This window comes from Ambystoma mexicanum, chromosome 3p (assembly GCF_040938575.1).
Source record: "Ambystoma mexicanum isolate Mex_15411 chromosome 3p, UKY_AmexF1_1, whole genome shotgun sequence".
Classification (NCBI taxonomy): domain Eukaryota; kingdom Metazoa; phylum Chordata; class Amphibia; order Caudata; family Ambystomatidae; genus Ambystoma; species Ambystoma mexicanum.
In genome coordinates this window covers 1,011,801,176-1,011,824,117 of record NC_090925.1, presented here as the reverse complement: position 1 = coordinate 1,011,824,117, position 22,942 = coordinate 1,011,801,176, and the positions used below count along the sequence as shown (strand labels likewise).

Below are 22,942 nucleotides of genomic sequence, written 5' to 3'. Positions count from 1 at the left end.
CAGACAAGAATACATTGAAAAACAGCAAGAAGGCTGGATGAGCTCCCAATTCTATGGCATGACAGGAGGCTTCATATTATGCATTTCCATCTTTACTCTGAAACCACAGCAGCAAAGAAAAAAACTTTTACAAACAAAAAAGTTTGAACAGAACTAGATAGAGTTCAATGTCAATGCATGGGGAACTCCCCAAACCATCATGGAGGACAGGTCATGCCCTGCAGGGGACCAATGAGCAGGGACCCTTCTCTATATATGTCCATTACTCTAACCCCAACCCCTCTTTCTTTGCTGCTGACACCACAAGCTAAGTCACGCCTTGTAGTTGTGCCTTGCATGTTAGTGGTTGCCATATGAATTGGCGTTGCATATATATATATGTGCCTTACTGCTTTCACTTTGGAAATTGTGTTTCCTAATTTTAAATTTATTTTGCTATGTTATTTGAACGGCCACTTACTTCGTGGCATCTAACAGAATTAATGGGTTGCGAGCGCCCGTGCTTCTTCCTGCAGTATGGTTCCTTTTATGGGTTTGGGGCGCCTGGCAGTGCAGAGCTGTGTGTTTATTTTACTTTCTTTTTGGAATGCGAGCAGTCGCATGCGGCCCTTTTGGAAGCTAAAGCTTCCGCTTCAGGCCTGTCCAGCGTGATTTATGTTCTGATTGTCAGCTGTGGCCACGGGTTTTTGAAGCCTGAGCTTCAGACCTCACGTGCACAGTCTTTGTTTATTTTCGCGTGCGGCCCATTTAGAAGCTGTTGCTTCAGGCCTGTCACGCGTGGGTTGGTGCGCCTAGTGCGCCATGTTATGTTCTTTTGTTTATTTTGCGATATTTTCAGCGCGGGTCTTTGAAGCCTTTGCTTCGGACCTCGCGCGCACAGGCTCCTTCCCTCCCCCCTTTTACCTCGCTCGGGCGTCAAATCTTGGCTTTACTCCGGACGCGGCGGACGCGGCGGACGCGGCGGAGGGGAGGGGGGGGGCTAGTTTACCCTGCCCCAGGCCAAGGGGTAGGGTTGAGCAGCGCTTTTATCCTGTGCCTATATATATATAAATGCTGAATTATGAATGTCAAATTATTGAATTTTCCTTTCTTAATCGCTGCCCCAGACCCAGGGGTAGGGTTGAGCAGCGTTTTTTATCCTGTGGCTATATATATATAAATGCTGAATTATGAAGGTCAAATTTTTGACTTTATACATAAGGGGATTTTCCTTTCTTCTACGCTGCCCCAGACCCAGGAGTAGGGTTGAGCAGCATTTTTTATCCTGTGGCTATATATATATAAATGCTGAATTATGAAGGTCAAATTATTGACTTTATACATAAGGGGATTTTCCTTTCTTCTACGCTGCCCCAGACCCAGGGGTAGGGTTGAGCAGCGCTCGGATACCTGTGGGTTCGTAGCGCTATATATAAATGCTGACTTATGAATGTTGAATTATGAATGCTAATTTGTTCACTTTATACCCAATGAGATAAAAGGGGTTTCCCTTTAAATGAACCCTTATGGGAAAGGTGCAGGCTTTCCACATATGGGCCACCCACTTCAATCCCCACGCGCGCCCTGGCAACAGCTTTGCTTACTGAAGCGCAGGTGAGGGGAGCGCCATGCACCACCTTTACATTTTAGAAATGAAATACAAAATACTACAAGGTGTCTCTCCCTATTTGGGTATCTTGTGTCAGAATTTCGGCACAATTATTTTGAGTGCCGCTGCCTGCTCGGCTTCAGGTTTCACCTGAGTTTGGATGCAAGGGTTGTTCCCTGGCGTGCTGCTGATTTCCATACCCTGCTCGGGTAAGCAGCTTGTGGTGCGCTTGCTCGGCGTATTCCTTTGATACAGCAATGGTTAAGCTGTGTGTGAAGCATTGCCGCTTCCCTTTGTTCAAACAACTATTTTGTTTGTTTATTGGTTTTCTCACTTTATCCTTCAAAGAAAAGACAGGGGTTGGTGGAGGAGGTCGTTAAATGACCTAGAGGGGGCTTGGGCCTTCCTATCCAGCCATCATTCAGGCTCCATCCTGTACTAGAATGATATTTCATGTCCCTTTACGGGGGAATAGAAATGTCTGCTTAATTACCCCTCTCTCTCTCTCTTTTTCCGTTAGGTAAGTTCAGGACAACTCAGTCCGTTTACTTCCCTTAGGTTTCTCCTCCCCTGAAGGGGTTAAGTACGCAGGTTAGGGGGAGTGCCCACAGTTCTGGTCTGTTCCTCATATCCTGTGTTCCTTAATATATATCTCCCCTAATGCATGGTCTTTGTTTTTCTGTGCCAGTTAATTTGGCGGACCCTACTTGCCTTCATGAGGCGCTAAGGACCTTAGCCTTCTTCCCTCATCAGGGGGGCGGTCTTGGGAGGCAGTGCCATCCTCTTGTTTTGTGAGCTAACCCTCTCGACATTAATTGCACAGTCCTAGGTATCCTTCTTTGCCCTAGGGGACATAAGGGGTAGGACCCTATGAAGGAAGAGGGTATCTGGGTTTTTAAGACATGTATAACCCAGTTTGCTCAGCTGGCTAAAGAGGGATGTAACCTCTGTTTTCACTATTTGATGTGCAAGTACTGGGCTACTTGATTGAGATCTGTTTGCCTGCTCGGCAACGACGACGCCTCTGCTCTTACGGAGCGGCGTAGTTACCCCTCTTGTGAGAAGGGATGGCTCAAGGGCAACGCATTCCTCTGAGAGGTTAAACTATACAATCCAGGTTCGGATTATAATGCTAGCACTTGAGAATGTGCGGATCATGAAGGGCTGGATTATAAGAGCGATTGCCTGCTCGGCTTCGATGGAAAACCTTCACAGCCACTGATGACCTAAGCCCTTACCCGTGCGATTTCATCTCAAATTATTATTGAACAGGTGGCTTTATTAAGATCTTGCCCCTCAGGAGAAGGGAGCAGCCCCTTTGGATGTTTTCCTGAGTCTACCTATCCGGTAGAAGGTGCATCAAGAAGTGCACACAGTTACTCCTCTGCTCGAGGGGCTTGAGCACAGTGTTTTTCCTTTTTCCTTTGGAGGGATTGTGCCGACAGGAGTCCTGCTAGTCATAGTCATAGGATATCTCCTGTAATGCCTCTGGTGTTCACCAGGTTTTCGTAGATGATGTTCATCTCAAACCCCTGGGGGTCGCTGTGGGTTAACAAGGATCCACTTTGCGCTCTTCCTCTCAGTTTTCCCTTGCCCTCATTTTAGAAGGGGCAGTGATAACAGCCTCCCCACGGTTTCTCAATTATGAGTGAGATAAATATGCTCCCACTAATTGGGAGTGGACTTATGGGGTACTTCTAATAATAAGTATTTTGCAAGTTTTAACATCTATTTGTGGCACCCTTTAAATGGAAGTATTGTTATGCTTATTGTTTCCTGTCTCCTGGCAGATGGTATGGTCGTGTTAGACCTCGAGGATTAGTGTTGGGGGTTCCTCCATTATTCCTCCTCTCAGGAGTTTACGCTTCAGTTCCACTGATGGGTTCACTCTTATCATTGTCCCTCCCTTTTGGTTGGCCTTTCCCATCAGCCCCTGGTGTCACCATGTTAATGAAGAAGGTGATAACTCACCGAGGTTCCAAAGGTTCTGGCGTGTATATATATATATATACATATTTGTTTCTTGGATACAGTTAGAGATGTCCCTTCCGCGATCACGGAGTTTGTTCTTGGTTTTAGGCACGTCATTATAACTCTGCATCTTATCCTTTGGGATGATAGACTGTACTTAAGTAAGGAGTTAGCCGTTTTCTCCCCTGGAAAGGGTGATTTTTTTCCTTAGCTAGCTAACCTAGATGGGCAGAGGTCCAGCTCCTTCCGTGTCATTGTTCCAAGCACCCCCGCGAGAATCTATCGTTCTCGCATTTAGATCAGCCTTTGAAACAGTTACCTAACTCTGTTTCACTCAAGAGCCTTTCTCTAAGATCAATTGCAGTTAGCTCCGAGACTGGAGCAACATATGGTCAATCAGGATGTCGGTCCAATAACTCAGCAAGTACAGCACTCGCTTTGACATCTGTGCAGAGCCAGGATCCAATCTCGGCAGGGCCACACTCAGCCTTTCATACTTCCGAGATCGATAAATGAGCACCACGCACCGTGTGTTATAACAAGCAGGGCTCAGATGCCTGATGGTTTGTAGCGCTTTATGGAAGCTACATTATTAGCTCTCTCTTGGCCACGATCTTGTACGGTTGGAGTTCCGATTGGGTGATCTCTTTTCCTTGTGAGAAGGCGGATGCCAGTGCACTGTCTTCGGACGGTTCCTCCGGGATTGCTCGGTTCCTTTTGGGGCCTTCTCGGGAGGGGGGGTGGTTGCCATCCCTATAGGATTTTACGGTGCATATTGTCTAGTGTCATCCCTATCCACCTGTGTCTATCTCTGCCCGACAGTTTTTCTCTTATGGTTCCTTCAGCCCTTAACAGAAATAGGTTTTCTGGTAGAACGGTCTCCGAAGGTTACTTTACATGCCAATGATTGCATTTTACTGCCATTATCTCAGCGAAACATGGTCGCTAAGGGTGCAAATGGTGGTTTGGCAGTTCGTGGTGCGCAGGACCTTCAGGTCAATTGGTTTTGGGGTTACACCTTGGCTAGGTGTTTCTTATCGGCTACGATTATAGCATATTGTATTACCGCATCTTTGTCTTTTCAAGGAAGGATTGTCTGTGCTACAACTGTTTCAAAGTTATCCATGTGGAGTTTCTTTCCTGTTAAGTGCATCTCCTGTATCAGTCCTTTAGATGTGGACAGTAGAATGTTCTCCCGGGGGTCAGAAAAATCACTTTGTTATTGCCAGAATGGGTACAAGTAGGGTTTACTCCATCTATTATCCAGGTCTCCGGGACATTTTCTAATGTATAAGTTATTAAGTGTTTTAAATGCTTAAGTTGGACTTAACCCTAAATACCTCTCAGCTGCTTCCTGTGGGAACACTATTGCGGGGTCTTTTACCCTTGGGCCATTTGGATTAAGTAGATTTGCAGAGAAAGGGAGTCCATTGCTCCTTTGGTCCTCCTGTGGATGATGCTATAGTGTTTAAGATGCTCTCCTGTGGGGAGGGAATTATCAAAGCAGCTGATTGGTCATGGGAATAATATTTGGAATAAATATATTTTATCTCAAATGTATTGCTCAGGTTGGGATTGGAATTGGGATGCAAGGGCTTTGAACTTGCATAATATGAAGCCTCCTGTCATGCCATAGAATGGGAAATCCCCCTCACTAACGTGACAGGGGGTTTAGATTCTATTAAAGACAGGAGGCGAGTATTATCCCACCCACCCTCCCTTTGTATTGGCTGTTCTGTTCCACCCACCCACCCTGTTATATTTCATATTGTTTCAGATTTCGGGTAAGAAGTCCTATCCAGAAGAACTTCGTCATAGCTTCAGGCTGCGGAAAGGTTGAGATCTCTCCAGTTTCGCTGGATCCTTTCTCCGCGCTACGCAGTTCAACCGTGTCATTGGGCGTCTGGCGCAAGACAGCTGCAGAAAGAGGGGTTGGGGTTAGAGTAATGGACATATATAGAGAAGGGTCCCTGCTCATTGGTCCCCTGCAGGGCATGACCTGTCCTCCATGATGGTTTGGGGAGTTCCCCATGCATTGACATTGAACTCTATCTAGTTCTGTTCAAACTTTTTTGTTTGTAAAAGTTTTTTTCTTTGCTGCTGTGGTTTCAGAGTAAAGATGGAAATGCATAATACTCGCCTCCTGTCTTTAATAGAATCTAAACCCCCTGTCACGTTAGTGAGGGGGATTTCCCATTCCTGACACAGGGTGGGCCACTTTCGAAACTCGAAAAAGTAAGATATACGCCAGGCGCCATCTTTCTTTAGAGCTTACAACTCATTCGTTTGCTTGAGCAGTACATTGCAATATACACTTTCCGGTTTCCAGTGCCCCCTTCTCCTTGTATTTGCCGTCGGCATCTAAGTAAAGCGCTGTGTTGGCAGGGAAATAAAAAAAACAAGGGCAGCCCAGGCCTAAACCGCTTTTTCTGACATATCTGTATGACAAAGCCTATTTGTAACTCTGCGTGTGCATCAAAATGTAACTTTGGCTAGGAGATGTCCAGATTGGATTAGCCTCTTCAGGCGGCAGGTGTCTTTCATTTCGACCGATTGACGCACTGTGGGAAGTGCGTGTGTGCAACAAGCGGGAACTTCTTCCGGTCATTAGAACGAACTTGTTTCACCTGGGATGATAATTTACGCGCTACAAAAAGCTCTGCGTTTCGTGGTGGACCTGGTGGTCTTGTTGCGGGCTGTGGAGTAGTAGGGTGTTGGTAAGGAGTCTTTATGTCTTGTTATTTAAGAGTCTTACGTTTAGCTGGGTATGTACTAATACGTGTTAAATGACCCGCGCCGCACCGTGCTTTAAGATCTTAAGGAGGGTTGGTGTAATGTACGGGATATGAGGTAATGGGATCCATTGTGTTAGTCAGCGAGGGGCGGGCTGGAAGGTCTCCAGCCGTAAGCAATTCCAGCCGGGTCAAAAATAAAATGTGCGTTTGTTCTCCTTCGCACACACCACTGTGCACCCTTGTGCATTAAAAAGCACTGTCTCAAATTAAGGGGGCTGGCTGTAAACGCTGAAACACTTTTCTGCAGAATCGGACCGCAGACCTACGGGATAAAACTGATCCTTGTATGGTGCTTCTTGCTCCGGTGTTCATCTTACCATTTTTAAATGCAACATTTTTTAATTACACATGAATTATTTCGCCATTCCTGTACTCTCAAATGTCAATAACGATGAGGGGGGATTCCTTGCCCGTAATCTACCTTCATTGCTCCTAGTTCTCTTGTTCCTTGTCACAGTATTTGTGAGGTATCCTTACTTCCTTCAGGAACCCTTCTTTGCTTTTCATTCTTTCTGTTGGTCCCTGGCCCCTCCTCCCCCGTGCACGTCAGACCCCTTAACCTGAGATTGTACAATTACATATTTCTCACTATATAGGGCTTTTGTTCTATTACTAGTGGTGGTGGTGCAGACTTCACTCCGAAGGAAACAACTGCTTGAATGTATACTCTTCCTTGCCCACAGAAAATCTATGGAACCGCTGAGGTCCTTTCCACACTTCATGAAGGTTTGAGGACATGGAGAACATGCCCAACCCTTTTTCATGTGCAGCTACTCATCTGTTGGCGTTCTTCTGCAGAAATCTTCGATTGGCTTGTAGCATCACTTCATTCTTGACTTGTCTCCTGAGTGCGGGAGTATGAATGCTCCCTGAGTGGGCTCGGTTTAGAATTGCACTCTATTTTGTATTCCCATTGCATCAATTTGTTGATCCAGGCATTTCCATACTCTGGTATAATTGTATATATTTTTCTTTTCCAAAACTAACTTTGGGCAATCTCTGCCTACCTCCCACCGGGCTGGTGTTAGGACTTCTGCTTTTCTGCAGAAGATGCAGGGACCCTACTTGTCCATTTCCTATGTGCTTGCGGGTACCCTGGCCAGGGACTGGAGGCTTGGTGGTTCTTTTAGAAAAGTATGGCCTTGGTATCGGAGCACTTTAAAGACTCTGCACTCTCTATTCCAGGGAATCTCTGAACCGCATTTGACCCTCAAAAGGAATTTTCATTGCAGTAGTTTTCTCGGGCGTCAGAATGCTGATCCTTAATATGTAGAGGTCTGAAGTGCTGTTTTTCTAAAACGGGGAGTTTACAACGATCAGACTTTTGCTCAGCTCTCAATGATTTATTAAAAAAAATAGGCTTTTATACTTAAACTGATCTCGATTTCTATTTATAGTCCCTGTGCTGATTTCCAAATATTCTTCAGTCTCACAATCTCAATGCCTTCTAGACATCCGGCACTGGATGCCCACATCTTCTATAACCAAATTACTTTGACCTCCATCCATTTGCCCTCTGAACATTTTGATTTTGAATAGAACATTAACAATTCCTCGCATCCACTGTTACAGCTACACTCATTAACTGAGCAATGGGGGAAAATGTGCTCTTTACCTGCCACTGCAATGAACTGTGCTAGCCACTCTCATCATGTGAGATGGGCGGGAAGTATCCCTCTTCAATTTAGCTGAATTTCTCTGCCTGGTTCCTAATCTTTAACCTGGCGGCCACCCTCGCTAGTCCTCCACTCAGTATGCTTAAGTTAAATGGGAGGGTCTGTTTAGTCGTAGGTGGCCTAGTTTGGAGCCAATTGGGCAGAATATGGTTTAGAATTGTCTTGTGCTCCAGGTTGAAGGGATGCAGAAGAGAATACTGGTGCTTTCAAGGTGAACCCTGAGATGACGGGTAAAGATGTGTTCAGTGGGGGTGAAGGTGAAATTAAGAAAGATGGTGGGGGAGAGGAGTTAACAAAAAGTGACTGAGACAGAAGCCATGGTGAAATCATTGGCTGTGCTAGTAGAAGCAACAAAGGGGCTGGAGGACAGATGGAGATTAACAAGGGGAGACCTGGGTCAGTTGAGACGTGGACCAAAGATGGGGATGCTGTGGCATGTTGCTAAGCAAGCACCTGACAAAGTTCAGATGTGGAGACTGGGAACAAGGATTTAAATGCAGATCCAGCAATGCCCGGTGTGGCACTATGAGTTGGGAAGGATGCTGGGGGTTTTTCATGTGGTCCTGAAAGATAAAATGGCTGTAGCGGGCATAGCAATGATCATTTAAAGATGGCCACCAAAGAGATGATCTGTGATGGAGTTGGCGCTACTGAAAAATATCGCAGAGATGAGATGCAAGGCGTTCAACGGATACTGGTTGTGAGGTCCATCTTCCCAATAACAATGTTATCTTTTTTGTAGGCAAGACTATATTGCAAAAGTTACCAGAGAGCAGAGTAGCTCACTGGTTAAATACATGGGCGTCATGATCAAGAAATCCCCAGAGAATGTTGCGATTTAGCACGGCTGAGATAGCTGCTGTTTAGGATGGGACATTACCAGACAATCTGAAGGCTGAACTTTGTGGTTGCATAGGAGGTCTCTGACCACACATATAGTGGGCACACGCTGAGTGGGTTGCCGGTTCCGCATGCAGTTTTAAGTATGCCCCACTTAGAGGAGTGGATGGGTAGCTGGAAAAGGTGTTGGATGGCATCCATTGGTCCACTGTTGGGATTGAGGTGAAGGGAAATGCTGGGGAAAGATGACCGGCTATGAGTGAATGAATCGCTGGTCAAGCGCTTAGGAGGAAGTTTTCCCATCCTATGCAAGTGGCAGGAAAACTGTCATTGTGGGAACACAGCAAATTAATAAAGCACTTATGAGGGGAGGATGGGGTGGTGGAGCGGGAAGTGGCTAAAGGTGGGATGGCCGGGTGTTAATCTATGAAGGCTCAGCTGAGACTTAAATCAGTTCAAATTATCTTTAGCCCTCCTTCCGTGTCCCACCTCTCTCTCACGTTCCCATTCTACACTCTCATTCCAATAACCACATTCTTTGCTACACATTCTGGAGGGAGCACAAGCCAGCATTACAAATGATGGCAAACAAGAACACCACACAATCCCCCCCCCCCTCCATTGATAATCAAACTATGTGCAATAAAAAATACTCTGAACAAAAAACATGAAAGATCATGAAATAGTCCTTAGCATATCACTATCTGACCACCATCAGTCCATAACCTAATCCTTTGACCATGCTGGACGCTTCCTAATCCTACCCCTTGACGTATCTGTCTCTCATCTCACACATCTACATTCATCTCTGCAAACACTCTACCTTTTTTTTTTAAATATCTTTATTGTTTCCCGAAAGGGAGAAGGGGAAATGGGGGAAGGGAAGGGAAGGGGAAGGGAAGTTACAACGTACAAACACATAACATAACTGGCATGCTGGCATTTCTGTAGATATCTCTGGTCGGGTCCGTTTCCTTGGCGCTTCTTGGCGACCTTGTTATCCATGTCGCCGGCTGTCTATGTGGGCAGGTTCTACCCTCCCATCTGTGCTGTCCATTCGGTTGGGTGCCCCTGTGTCCTTGTCTTATATCTCTCCTTGTCTTCACGCCTCCTCTAGGCCATCATCTCCCTCACCCTCCTCCTCTTGGCCAAATAAGTCCTGAACCAGGGAGTTCCATGCTGCTATTTTCTCTGCCGTTTCTCCTTCGCCTCTTTGCACTGCTCTTATCCACACTGCGGTTTCCGCCAGGGTCCATTTACGGAGGTCCGACCACCATGACTCGACGGTCGGGCCATCTTTCGTTTTCCAGGCCATCGCTATCCTTCTTTTAGCTAGTATACATATCAGGTCTTTCATCTTTGCTAGGTGTGTTCCCTGTCTCCCCCCTCTCGGGAAGAGGCCCAGCAAGTACTTCTCTGGGTGCTCCACCTGTATCTGGAATCCGCTGTCTGTTATTCTGGCTCTGATGCCCTCCCAAAAGATTTGTATGGTTGGGCAGGTCCAGAACATGTGGAGCATGTCTGCTTCCTCCGCCGAGCAGCGGGGGCACTTGTTCTGGTTTCCCCCATACATTTTGTTCATCCTCACTGGTGTGAGGTACGCCCTGTGTGTCACGTACAGTTGTGCCTGCTTGAATCTTGCGTTCCTGGACACTTTCTTGGGATATTGTAACACTCTGCTCCATTCTTGGTCGCTAAAGGGTCTGCTAAATTCTCTTTCCCAGCTCAGTCTTATGTGAAGTTCTTCCTTATTAGTGGCTTTTAGCATCTGGTCGTATAGTCTGGATGTTGTGTGCGTTCCCTCCGATATGTCGTACCACGTGTCCAGCTCCGTTGTGGCGCCCTCCTGGTCCTCCCACTCCGGCCATCTTTTCTTGATTTTAAGGATCATTCTGTTATATAGGATGAATTGTCCTTCATGTATGTCGTATTCCCCCACCATTTCTTGGAAGTCCGCCCACCTCCCGTCTTTCCTCAGGTCCCCTATTTGTGCCACACCTTTGCCTTCCCACTCGGTTCGGTAGATTGCTAATGTGTTCATGTCCGTGCCCACCAGTCCCGCAAGGGGGATCTGTGCCGATTGGGGGTCCTGTGTCCCCTGTAACTTCCACGCTCTGTTCCATAATCCCACCGCGAGGCCAAGCAGGCGTGGTAAGGTCTTAAGTAGGGGGTTGTCCAGCCATGGTATTTCTCTCAGATAGTATTTTTTTTGTGTTGGTTGGAGGATGATTGTATCAATAGTCTCCTCCTCTCCTAGCCACTTGACTGCGAACTGGAGCTGCCCTGCTAAGTAGTACTTTTCAAAGTCCGGGAGTCTGATGCCCCCTTCTTCATAGTCTCTCTGTAAGGTCTTTAGCGCAATTCTGTTTCTTCCCCCCGCCCAGAGGAAGCTTCTTGCTATCGAGTCTAGCCTGGTGAAGAAGGTCTTGGGGATTCTGTGTGGGATATTCGTAAGGTAGTACAATAAGGAGTACCACCATTTTCAGGAGTGCCGCTCTACCCATCATTCCCAGTGGCAGTGTTCCCCAGAATTTCATGGACCTCTGTGTCCCTTCCAGGGCTGCTTGCGTGTTGTGTTGATGAGTCTACCGTGTCATGATATATCTCTATCCGTAGGTATCGGAAGGAGCGTGGCGCCCAAGTCTGGCAGCTCTGTTGGGGGAACCCGCTGCAGGCCAGCGAGGGGAAAGATCAGGGATTTTTCTTTGTTGATTGCTATGCCGGAGAGTCTGGTGTATGCCCCAATCACTTCCAGCAGGCGGGGCAGGTTAGCGCGCGGGTTTCCCACAAAAAGCAGCATGTCGTCTGCGTATAACGAGATTTGGTGTAGTACTCCGTCTATGTCTATCCCTGTGCCCCCATATTCCTCCCTAAGGAAGACCGCCAGGGGTTCAAGGGCCAGGATATACAACATTGGTGACAGTGGGCATCCCTGTTTGGTCCCCCTGTGTATTCTCCATTCTCCCGAAATGATACGCCCAGTCCTCACCCTTGCCCTAGGGTCTCTGTACAGTAGCCTTATCCATCTAAGAAACCCCTCTCCAATACCAAAATGAGCGAGAACCCTCAGTAGCCACCCCCAATTCACCGAATCAAATGCCTTGACGGCGTCCAGGGAGACTATCGCGCTCTCCCCTTGTTTCTGGTTTGTCCTATCTATCACATGGTGTAATCTACGGAGGTTCCATGACGTGTTCCTCCCTGGGACATAACCGGTCTGATCAGAGTGTATTAGGACAGGGATCACTTGCTTCAGGCGGTTGGCCAGGACGGTAGTGAGTATCTTGACGTCCTGGTTGATAAGGGAAATCGGCCTATATGAGGCCCATTTCGTGGGCGGTTTACCTGGTTTAAGGATCGGTACTATTATTGATTCCGACATACTAATCGGTAACTGTCCGCTTTCGTATGCATCTTGATATGTTCCTAATAGTTTCGGGGTGATGGTACCTTTGTATGTTTTATAAAACTCTCCTGGGAGTCCGTCTGGGCCTGGGGATTTGCCGGTGGGGAGTTCTGCAATTACGCTCTCTATCTCCTCCTCCGTGATTGGGGCCTCGAGTATTTGCGCTTGTTCCTCTGCTAACTTTGGCAGTCTTATTTCCGCCAGCGCTTCTGTGATATCCTCTGGGCCAGTTTCTGGGTTGGGAGCATATAATTGTTCGTAAAAGCGGGCGAATGATTGATTGATACATTGCTGGTCCCTGACCTCTATCCCTGTCTCGTCTTTTATGACTATTATGGGGTCCTTTTTGGTCTCTTGCTTGGTGAGCCATGCTAGGAGCCTACCGGGCTTATCCCCTTCTGCATGCAATCGTTGTAGGTATTTCGCATAGTTCAACTTTCCTAGTTTTTCCCACAATCCTATACATCTCATTCTCAACTCCATCAGTTCCCTCGGCTCCTCCCCCGCTGTCTCCGCTCTTTGCTCTTCTATTTCTATTTGCCTCTCCAATTTGTTGAGTTCTTCTATGGCTGCGCCTTTCAGTCCCCCCATCCTGCCAATAGCCGCTCCCCTTATCACCACTTTGAACGCGTCCCATAGTGTCGCGCTGCTTCCTACGCTTCCCTCGTTAATTTCGAAGTAGTCTTCGATCACCTCCCTGAGGTGTCCCTCAAACTCTCCCTCCCCCAACGCCTCTGCCCGGAGCCTCCATGTTGGTATCGGGGCTCTCCGGTGTGTGTGTGCCCATGTTGCTAGCACCGGGGCATGGTCCGAGAGTGTTTGCAAACACTCTACCTTGTTCTCCGCTCCTCAAACTTCCTCTGCTTACAATTTCCTCCTCGAAAAACTCACTAGCATTTCTCTTCCATTCCTCAATGCCACACCTCTTCCTTTCTCAACCCTGGACATGTCTCCCTGCCATTTCCACTTGCTTATGTGATCCAAATTCCAAACAGAACCTGACTGCATACTAAATACCTCCTTGACTCTCACTGGCTTGGAGTATTTTGGCTCTCCCTGTCTCAACATCCTCCCCTTCTTTATTCTGACAAAATCACCAGGAACAATTTTAATCCTACTGATATCCTTTTGATCCGTACACTTACCATAATTAACCTGCACCCTCCTAGAGTTGACCTACGGTATTAGGCTCTCTGCCTCTCATCAACTCAAATGGTGACTTTTCCAGTATCGCCTCTGACCGGGGTCCTACTACACCACAATTTATTTTTGAAGAGCTCTCTCAACTGGCATGTTAATTTTGTTTCACAGTCTCCACAATTACCCTGTCACATCTCTCCACCAAACCATTGGTTTGGGGATGATTTGCCAAAAGCCTCCTACCTACTTGCCAGGCAAACTCGCTCCTGAACTGCACACGTTATCACTGATTATCACTTTGGGATATCCATCACTTCTGAACACCTGCTGCATGAATCTGAGGACTTCATGAGTGTCAATCCTACTTACTAATTTGATCTCCATCCATCTAGAGCAATAATTCACAATCAAGAACTTCCCCCTCATTCGCTATAGTCATGCAGACCCACAATATCTATACCCTCTGCTCCCATGGCTGTTCAGGCTTATGAATCTTTATGGGTGCAGCTTTTAAAACTTTGCAACTCATCACAATTCTGGCAGGGCCAACACCTCAAACCTTTCCACCATGAGGTGAACTCAGGCCACCAATACTTGCAACTAACATTTCTTTGTGCCTGATGAGCCTTTTCTACTAATCCTTCACCCAAACACTGGGGCGTTATGAGCTTATCTCCTCCAAGGAACACTCATCCCTATCTTTCCAAAATTGAAGACCACCCTCAACCACCAGTCTTTGCGTACACAACTTCAACCATTTCTCTCTGTGACCTCCAACCATAGCCACCCCTTCCAGAGCTTCACTTTGATCCATATCCTCTATGTTCATTGGCAACTTTGACAGAAAATCGGCTACTTTTTTCTTTCCTGGAACATAGCTCACCTCAAAATGATAATCTTGCAGCTTTAAACTCAACCTAGCTATCCGGGGGATGTCCTCCACATACCATGTACTGACAACACCTCCACCAATGGTTTGTGATCAGTACAAACCACACATTTCTTTCCCCAAAGATACTTCCTAAAATAATTCGCTGCCCATACACAGGCCAACACTTCTCTCATTCACTGAGTATCTGCTTACAATCTCCGTTCTTGCCTTTGAAGCATGACCTATCACTTTCTCACATCCACTTCCAGAAATTTGGAAGTACTGCCCCTTATCCAAAACCACTGGCATCAAGTCACCTTGGTTTGCAAATCCACCCAACTCAATGCAAATGCTCTTCCTAATGCATTCTGCAGACTTCTCATACTCATTATCCCATTCAAACGTAATCTCTTAAGTAATCTTCTCATGGGTTCTGTCATGCTGGCAAAATTTGGCACAAATTTGTAATACTTGCAAAGACCTAAAAACGATCTGATCTTCTTTGCACTTAGGGTCAGGTGACTACATGATGGCCTTCATAGCCTCCAGTTTCAGTCTATTTCCCCTTCCCCTACATAACCTGAATATACAATGTCTGCCTTTTTTAAAAGTTTGCATTTGCCTTGCTCTAGTTTCAAACCCTTTTCACTCAATCTGGCCAAAAGATCCTGTAATCTCTCATGTTCAGCTCCCCTCCCCCCCTTTCCTAAACACAATGATGCCATCTTGATAAACCAATGTCCCTTTAAGCCCTTTTCGTATTTGGGCCAAAGCGGCCGCAGAGGCTAGACCAAATGGCGTCCTTTTGTACTGGTACAGACCAAATGGCATGATGTATGCAGTGAAATCTCTACAGTCTTCTGTCAGGCTAATGTGGTGATACATTAACTACTTTAGACTTATCCAGTGTGTATCTGCTCCTTCAATACAATTTAGCATCTCTGAAATAATGGGCAGTGGATACGCATCCACTACTATGTTCTTCATGTCTCGAAGGACCACACAGATTCTTAATTTGCCATTTTTCTTCACTGCCACAACAATGGGGCCCACCCACTGAGAAGATTAAATGTTTTCAATCCTGCCGTCCACCTCAAGTCTATTCAATTCTTGCTAGACTTATCCACCAGAGGAAATGGTAATGATCTGGCCTTGTGTGAGATAGGCCTTGCTCCTTGCTTCATTGTTCTGTGAGCATAATTTTTCAACAACCCCAATCACTCTTGAAAAACGTCGCCAAAGTCTTCCTTTAAATTCTTAACTTCAGCCTTGCTGCTACTCGTTACCAATAATACCGGTTCATTTTCACACCTGTCTAGCCTTATTCTCAAAGCTGCTTGATCTCTCCAACCAAGCACATTCACTCCCTTTTTAGCTACATAAATCTTCACTTCTGCTTGGCGATCTTTGAACTGAACAAAACTTTTAAATCATCCAGGATTTCTGATGTCCGGGAACACTGTCCCTCATACTAGTTTTTCCATGTCTTTTGCATGATTATGGTGTACAGTGAACAGGTGTCCACATATCCAACTTTCCAATGTTCCACTATCACATTGTGGACATTCATCTCATTTTCAAGGTGGTTCACAAACTACCACCAATACCTGCACACCACTGAAAAGTGTCCTTGTTCCACAGTTGGCACATTTCCGGTTTATTGCAGGACAGTCCTTGAATTAGCATAGTGTCCAAATCTGCCACATCTGTGTTTGTCGTTTCTTTGAGGAGAAACTGTCTTTGTCTCACTCCTGAACCAAGGCTTTCTTACATTGCCTTTGACTTCCCTGTGGTCTTGTCTGTAGGTCTGTAACTCGTCCTGTTGGAATCATCTGTTTGTCCCCTTTACTTCGGACCACAGTTTTGAGATTGTTCTCCCAACTCTGTGCTGGCTTTATGGTACTTTGTGCAGCTGCCTGAGCTTGACCGGTCTCTAACTTATTTTTCATCTCTTTGGAGCATAGTTGAGTATGTTCTACTCTTAGCTATAGCAATGGCCTCTGGTAATGAGGGATTGCCCACTATCCAGAGTCTGTCCTGTATCAATGAATCCTTGGTGTGTAATTATTTTGTCTGATTAATTCGTCCAATGTGATACCTGTACCGACAGCAGGTTTGGGCTAATTTCCTCAGGGCTGACACATATTCCTCAATAGAATATTCCTCTTTTTGTATTCTAGTATAAAAGTTGAATCTGTTGATTGCTACATTGCCCTCCGGGGCATAATGTTTATCCAATTGTCTGCGTGCCTCCTCGTATTCATCTACATCACCTGCCTCGTCTACAGAAAATCTGGGCAGTTCTCTGTACTTTCGTTGGCCTTCCTGGCCCAAGGCATGTAACAGCAGCAGTCTATTCTTTTGCAGCAATAACACTTCTTGTTCCACCGTCTTCATTTAATTTTTCAAGTATTGTCTCCTTTACGGCCACACCAGTTGGTTGCCCTGGATTTGGCAGAAAGCTCGCTGGTTGGTGAACTGTTACTCCTTGCATATTCTCCCTATGTGTTTGTGTAATATATATTTCCTTGTTAGGAATGAACTGACAACATGCAGGGAATTTTTTTTTGATCAGTGAAGATTTCCACCTGACTCAATTCGAATTTCAAGATGGCGTCATTTTATCTGACGCTTTTGGATCCTTTTCTTCTAATGTCAATACGATCTGCCTTACTCCTATTGCCAGTGCGCATTCACGATCATCCAAAAACTCACCCTGCAATGCTTCGTTTCTGCTGCTCCCATGACTGTGTGGGCACTCTCATGCAACATTTAGGAGGATCGACACAGAGGAAGCTTAATATTTCCTTTGGAGCTGCTGCTCTCGCTTCATGCGTGGGTTCCTCTACTAACCTGGGCCGTCCTTGTCGCCAAATTGCTGAAATCCATGAAGTCAAATTATCTTTATTACGACGGCCCGGTGCTCCCTGTCTCCCCACCTCTCTCACCAACCGCTCTCTGCTCACGTTACCTTCTACACTCTCATTCCTATAACATTCTGGGCTACGCATTTGGGAGGGAGTGCAAGCCAGCATTACAAATAATGGCAAACAGGAACATACCATCAGGCCATTCAGGTCCATTTGAGGTCACCAATGGTTTCTGCAAGACATTGGCGTTGGGTGTGGCGCTATAGGTTCACACCATTTTACAGGTCGGCTTAGTTCCACCAGGTTCTATTTGATGTGCTCATGAAGAAGGGGTTTTTATTGGCACTGCTAGTAAACACTAATAAGTTTTTCAATAAAATATGAGTAGGATAGAAGTTGGTTTGGGGATCGGAGGGGGAGAGAGGAGTGATGCCTGGTCCTGAAAAGGAATGGAAGAAGGGACTGGGCAAGTGAGAGGCATTGGCACAAGAAGGAATACGTAGCCGGGAGTAACGCTGGGGAAATATTACCGTATACCTGTACAGTAATGGTGAGGTGTATTGGGGAAAACTATGAAGTGGGATTATTATATATATATATTTTTTTTTTTTTTTGCAGGATGAAGGGGTGGGGGCTGGAAGCTGGCAAGAATGTTTGTGTGAACATATTGGAGCTAACACAAAGCACTTTTGCCAAGCCTAATTGTCCTAGTAATTGTGTCCCGCCTCTGTCAACTTGATACTACAATCGCCCTTATCGAATGTTTAAGGAAAAAGTTCGTTGAGTAAGAAATACAGGATAACAAATTGTTTGTGGTGGAGGAGTTAATGAGGGGGAGGAATCCTTCGCAAATGGTTCATGAAATTTGGAAAAAAATGTCCTTGGACTTGGCATTACACTGCATCCAGGAGCTTTAAAAAATGAAGGCATGTTCAAATACAAATGTATGTAGTGTTTGAACAGTTTTGTAACGGGCAGGGATTAAGTTGATGTTCAAACAAAATACTCAGTGAAATTACTTGAATGGCTTTTATGGATGAGCTTCCTGAGTCGAGTGTTTCAATTAAAACACTCTAACCAGAAAGCACTTCTCGTCCATGGATTCTGCTGCTGACAATCGACTTGGGCCCTGAGCATTGCACCAAGAGACGTCGGCAAAAAGCCTTTCTGCTGCAAGATGTTATAAAGTGTTTTTCTGAAAAAGTTGATTCCCGTTCAAGATGGAACGGATCTTCCTCTATTGGGATAGGATGGCATGTCTGTGGATCAGATGGGGCCTACCTCACCTTTGGGAAGGGCAGGAACACTTGTACTCCTTTTAAGATGTATTGGGACATGCATCCAGATGTTACTGAAGGCTAGTGTCCTGGGTAGAGGAACAGGGGCTTCATCCAGGCTTGGGCTGCAGTGAAGCAGTATACTGCAGATCCTGGTCCCCATAATTCTGTGGTGTTGCCTGGCGTCCCACAAGGTTCCCGCTGCCCAGGTTAGGGGCTGCATCAGACCCTCACCAGCAGAAAGTGACCACTCTAGCTCGTCTGTTAGGTTGCCTCATGGGCAGGACCCTGTAGTAAGAAAGTGGAGCCGGGGCAAGATTCTAGAACCTGAGGTGGAGAATTTTTGGACCCCTCCCACCCTCACCTGCCAAGTTCAAATAATTGCCTTCATTCTACCACAGTGCAGATTGTTCCAGCCACTGAGTTTAAGGGGGTGCCATTCTACCACCTCCAGGGAGCATCTGTTGGGGATCCAATAGCACAAGAAGGATGGGATTTGGGCAGCAGCGCTTACCATGGGTTATTCTTTAGCTCCACATGCACCCTCACCACCTCAAAGCAGTCGCCCTCCACCTTCCTTACAGGGTTCCCAGTTATTTAGGGAACAGCTGAATGAAAATCTTCACTAGCTCAAGAAGGAAGAGGAGCATTGTGGCACCCATGGGCTGAAGCAGAAGTCTTATTCTAAAAGCAGGCTGTCCTAATCAAGTGGTGCAAGGCTGCAACCGACCTTTCCTTAGGGGTAGGTAGGATCCTGTGCAGAACAGGGTTGTATCCTTAGGATGTCATACTTTTATAGTGTAATGTGGGGGGGGGCTACAGATTAGGGGGAGACGACATGGCCACACCTTTCCATATCTTTCTCCCTGGAGTTCTTGGCTATTCCATAACCATGGGTGGTTCTTCCTAAGAAAGCAAATGAGCAGGATCTGAAGGAAGATCTGGTTTAGCTGACAATGACCACTTGTGTTCATTCTTTACTGGACAAATTAACCCCCTACTCTTGTCCACAGTTCTTCCCTAGTTCCCCCGCAATTCTGCCATGTTGTCCGGACATTGAGAGAGGGCTGCCTGAAGCCCGATCTCCACTTATCTCCTTGGTGACTTTCCACTCTGCTCCTACGTTGGGACTTCTGCGGGGTATTGGTGTGGCAGAAATGACCACCTGCTTGATTGTGTCCTTGGAAATGTCAAGGTTTTTGTTGCTGGGGGTGGGGAGAGCTTGCAGGGTTCAGTGGCTGGCAGTTCAGGCTTTTGCAGCCCTCTGGAGATTACCTCTGAAATTGCTTAAACTTCTCTCCCCTTGCAGGATAAAGGCCTTCGAGGCCAGCCCTTAGGTTTGCAGGGCCTGCAGACCCCCCCCCCCCCGAGCCTTTTAGAATTTCTCTTTTCAGTGGTAGCTATCATAACTTCCTTCTGCGGTGGGCATGCTCTAAGCAGATGCCCAACGGGAGTCCATTGCCCTGCAGTTGTGCGCTCTGTGTCACGGTGCCACTCTGCTTGTGATGTTGTATGGGCATGGTACACACGAGAAGGGACTGGAGTCTCTAGGTTTTTGTCTCCAGTGGATAATTAATGAACACGCAGGGTATGACATACTTGCCTATTAATAAACTACTTCCTGCAGCTTAGTTGAGCGTATTCATTAACTTTACATATTCACTGTAAGTGAATGGTACAAGAGGCCTCCCTGGTCCTTAAACATTGCTACACTTTTCAAAATTGTTGTAAATCCTTCATGCATTTGATGGCTGCATGTCCACAGCCGTATTTTGGGTTTCTTTTGAGAGCTGCTTCATAGAGTGGCTGTACAGTGCAGAGGGATGAAGGGTTGCAAGTTTTTTCCTGCAGTGATGCAACCTTCTCCAGCCTGTGGGGATTTGGGAGGGTGAGGGGTGACTGCTGAGATTGGATACCCACTAATTCAGTAAACCTAATCTTGGGTTTACCATACAAAATCTGAAGGTTCACGGAATGTTCAATTCCAGGCATTGAACTGGGTCATCCTTTGAGGCACTTGCTTTTGATGTTACTTATGCCAGGGTACAGAAGTACTGATTGGGGTTTGTGTGTATAAGCTGTACGTGTTGTCCCTCAGATGCTGGGTGGCCTGTAAGCTGCAGTGATTGTGCCAAATTCAGAGTTGGTGGAATGTTTTGCCCGCCTTCAGTCTCTAGAGTCCATGAAACTTGTAGGTGTTGAGAAAATCGAATGTGTTCGTTAACATGGCGACTATAATTCAACCCGTGCAGACTTGACTGCGTTCAATATTGTATTCTTTCTGTGAGCTCCTATGTAGTCCTTCCTTGGAGCGATTTGTAATGACCATTGCAATGCGGTAAACTGCTTCTGCTTGAAAGCAGTGCACTCTACACAAGGGTGGGTTGGCACCTGTTGTTGAGATTGATAATCCCTTTGTGCATGCTCTAACGTATACTGAAATACGTTGTGCCCTTTAAAGCAGCAAAAATGTTGTGGTTTGACCCAGTAAAGGTGTACCCATTACACAATTTTAAGGAGAGCAGGAGTTGCTGGTGTTTCCCACCCCCCACCTCACCTTAAATGGTATATTGGTACCAGGGTTGCGAGGGTGTCACCCTCCCCCCACACCTCCATCCATTACATGGATTGCGGCAGCAATACCACAGGCTTTTTGCTTTGTTTTTTAACACATGGAACCCTGGAATGCTGCTTCATTTAGTGTTCATGCTTTGTGAGTTCTTGTACTGCACCCAAATGGAATACACAATTCCTAGACAACCTTCTGCCCAGTTGCCTCAATAGTGGTATCCCACAAGGTATAGATGTGTTATAGTATTGTTAATGCTAGCATCAGCGACCATTGCCTTGCAAATCTATTTGTGGAATGATGTGCTCTAATTCTATGTAACCTATTGTCTTAATTTTTTTTTTTTTCTTCTTCTAGGTTTAACGTTTCTATCTGAATTGCCGCCAAGATGTCCTACACCTGGGGTAACCAGAGTTCTAGTAGCCACAGTGCCAGCTTCTTGGTGCCTTCTGACAATGTCACTTTGACCGACCTTATGGATAACTGTTTTATGGCAGATTCGTCCATCAACTCTACACCTTTCCACAGCCCCTACGTGGAAGGAAGTGGCATGTTAAAAATAAGGAGCAGCAGCATGCACGTCCCTTCCTGTAACCCAATGTTAATGGATTTGCTTGAGAATAGTAACCCAATGTTAATGGATATGCTTGAGAATGGCTACTTAACCGAGAAATCTATCAACTCCACTTCGTTCCAAAGCTTTTGTGTAGAGAATAATTCAGCTTTGAAAATGCTTGCACTGTCTGAGTCCAACAAGCTGGCGATAGAGGAAATCCCAAAGGGTTTGGGCACATCGGACAGTCTGGCCTCCATATGCAAGACGCCCCTCGCCTCAAACTTGCCAGTGTTTGACTTGTCCTCCCTGGCTTCTGAGCATAACAGTAGGTTTAATAACTCCATTGTTGACTTCTTTTGTGAGCATAAGATCTCGACTCCGTGCAAGTGTAAGGAGAAGAAGCCTGCACCTGTGGAGACCCATACCTCTAAATGTCTGGAGACCTCTGAGGTTTTGGTAGATCTCTCTGGGCTACAGAAACCCACCCCCCTAGTGTGGGAGCTTTCTGAAATCAACCTGCCTCTCGACAACACATTGTCTCTTGATGCCAGCATAGAAGAATGGAGGCTACAGAGCAGCGTGCTGCCGGAGTGTGATCTCCCTCTGTCCGTAGAGCATTCCTCTTTGGCATCAGCCTTGTCCTACCACTGGACTGGTGCAAGGCCAAAAAAAACAAGCAGCCTGGTGTTTAAATCTTTTGCTTATGAAAATCAGGCAAGTGAGCCGGAGCCTATGAGGTCCCTAACATCTTATCACTACATCAAGCCCTTTGAGTTTGCTATTCCATCGCCTGACGATCGATGGTCTGATAGACGCATCACTTTAAAGTCAAAGTCCCTAAAAGGTGTTCATACCTGATCCAGTGTTCCAAGTTATGGGGCTTCAAGTATTGTGGACACCATTGTGTGAAGGCACATGAAAGATCTGGATGGGCACGACCACTGTTCTCCCTTCAGAATACACGATTTTGCTATGTGTCATACCTACAATCCTACGTTATGCACTGAAGGGACTTTGGGATAATGGGTAACTGGTCGCTTTGGCAGGGTTTGATGTGTTTGGGTACACTTTGTATTGGGTTCAGAAGTTTGTACTCCTTTTCATGTGGAGAAAAAATGAAATGGAAGTTTTATGGAGATTTTACCATCATGTTGTTAAATAAAGATTTAAGATGGGTGCCTTTTGCAAGTCTGGTTCCATTGGTGCAGCTGCCAACTTCAGACCTATTTCTATGCATTTAAGATTTGTCTTGTAGTATCTACCTAATGCTGAATTCAGAATACCTAAGGTCTTCTGCATATTATCTATAGCCAAGTAGACCTCACATTAAAGGTTCTAAAATGTGTACATCTCCTCTCCTGCTTGGTAACTTGATCAGGAGAA

At 46.1% G+C, this 22,942-nt stretch overlaps 1 protein-coding gene across 1 annotated transcript; it reads left to right on the top strand.

The window, feature by feature from the left end:
- Positions 1-6,128: 6,128 nt before the first annotated feature.
- LOC138579660 (uncharacterized) lies at positions 6,129-22,735 on the top strand. The gene is made up of 2 exons (XM_069649903.1): positions 6,129-6,276; positions 21,361-22,735. Exon 2 carries the CDS (start codon positions 21,392-21,394, stop codon positions 22,415-22,417), a length of 1,026 nt encoding a protein of 341 aa, XP_069506004.1. The 5' UTR covers positions 6,129-6,276; positions 21,361-21,391; the 3' UTR covers positions 22,418-22,735.
- The last annotated feature ends 207 nt before the right edge of the window (positions 22,736-22,942 follow it).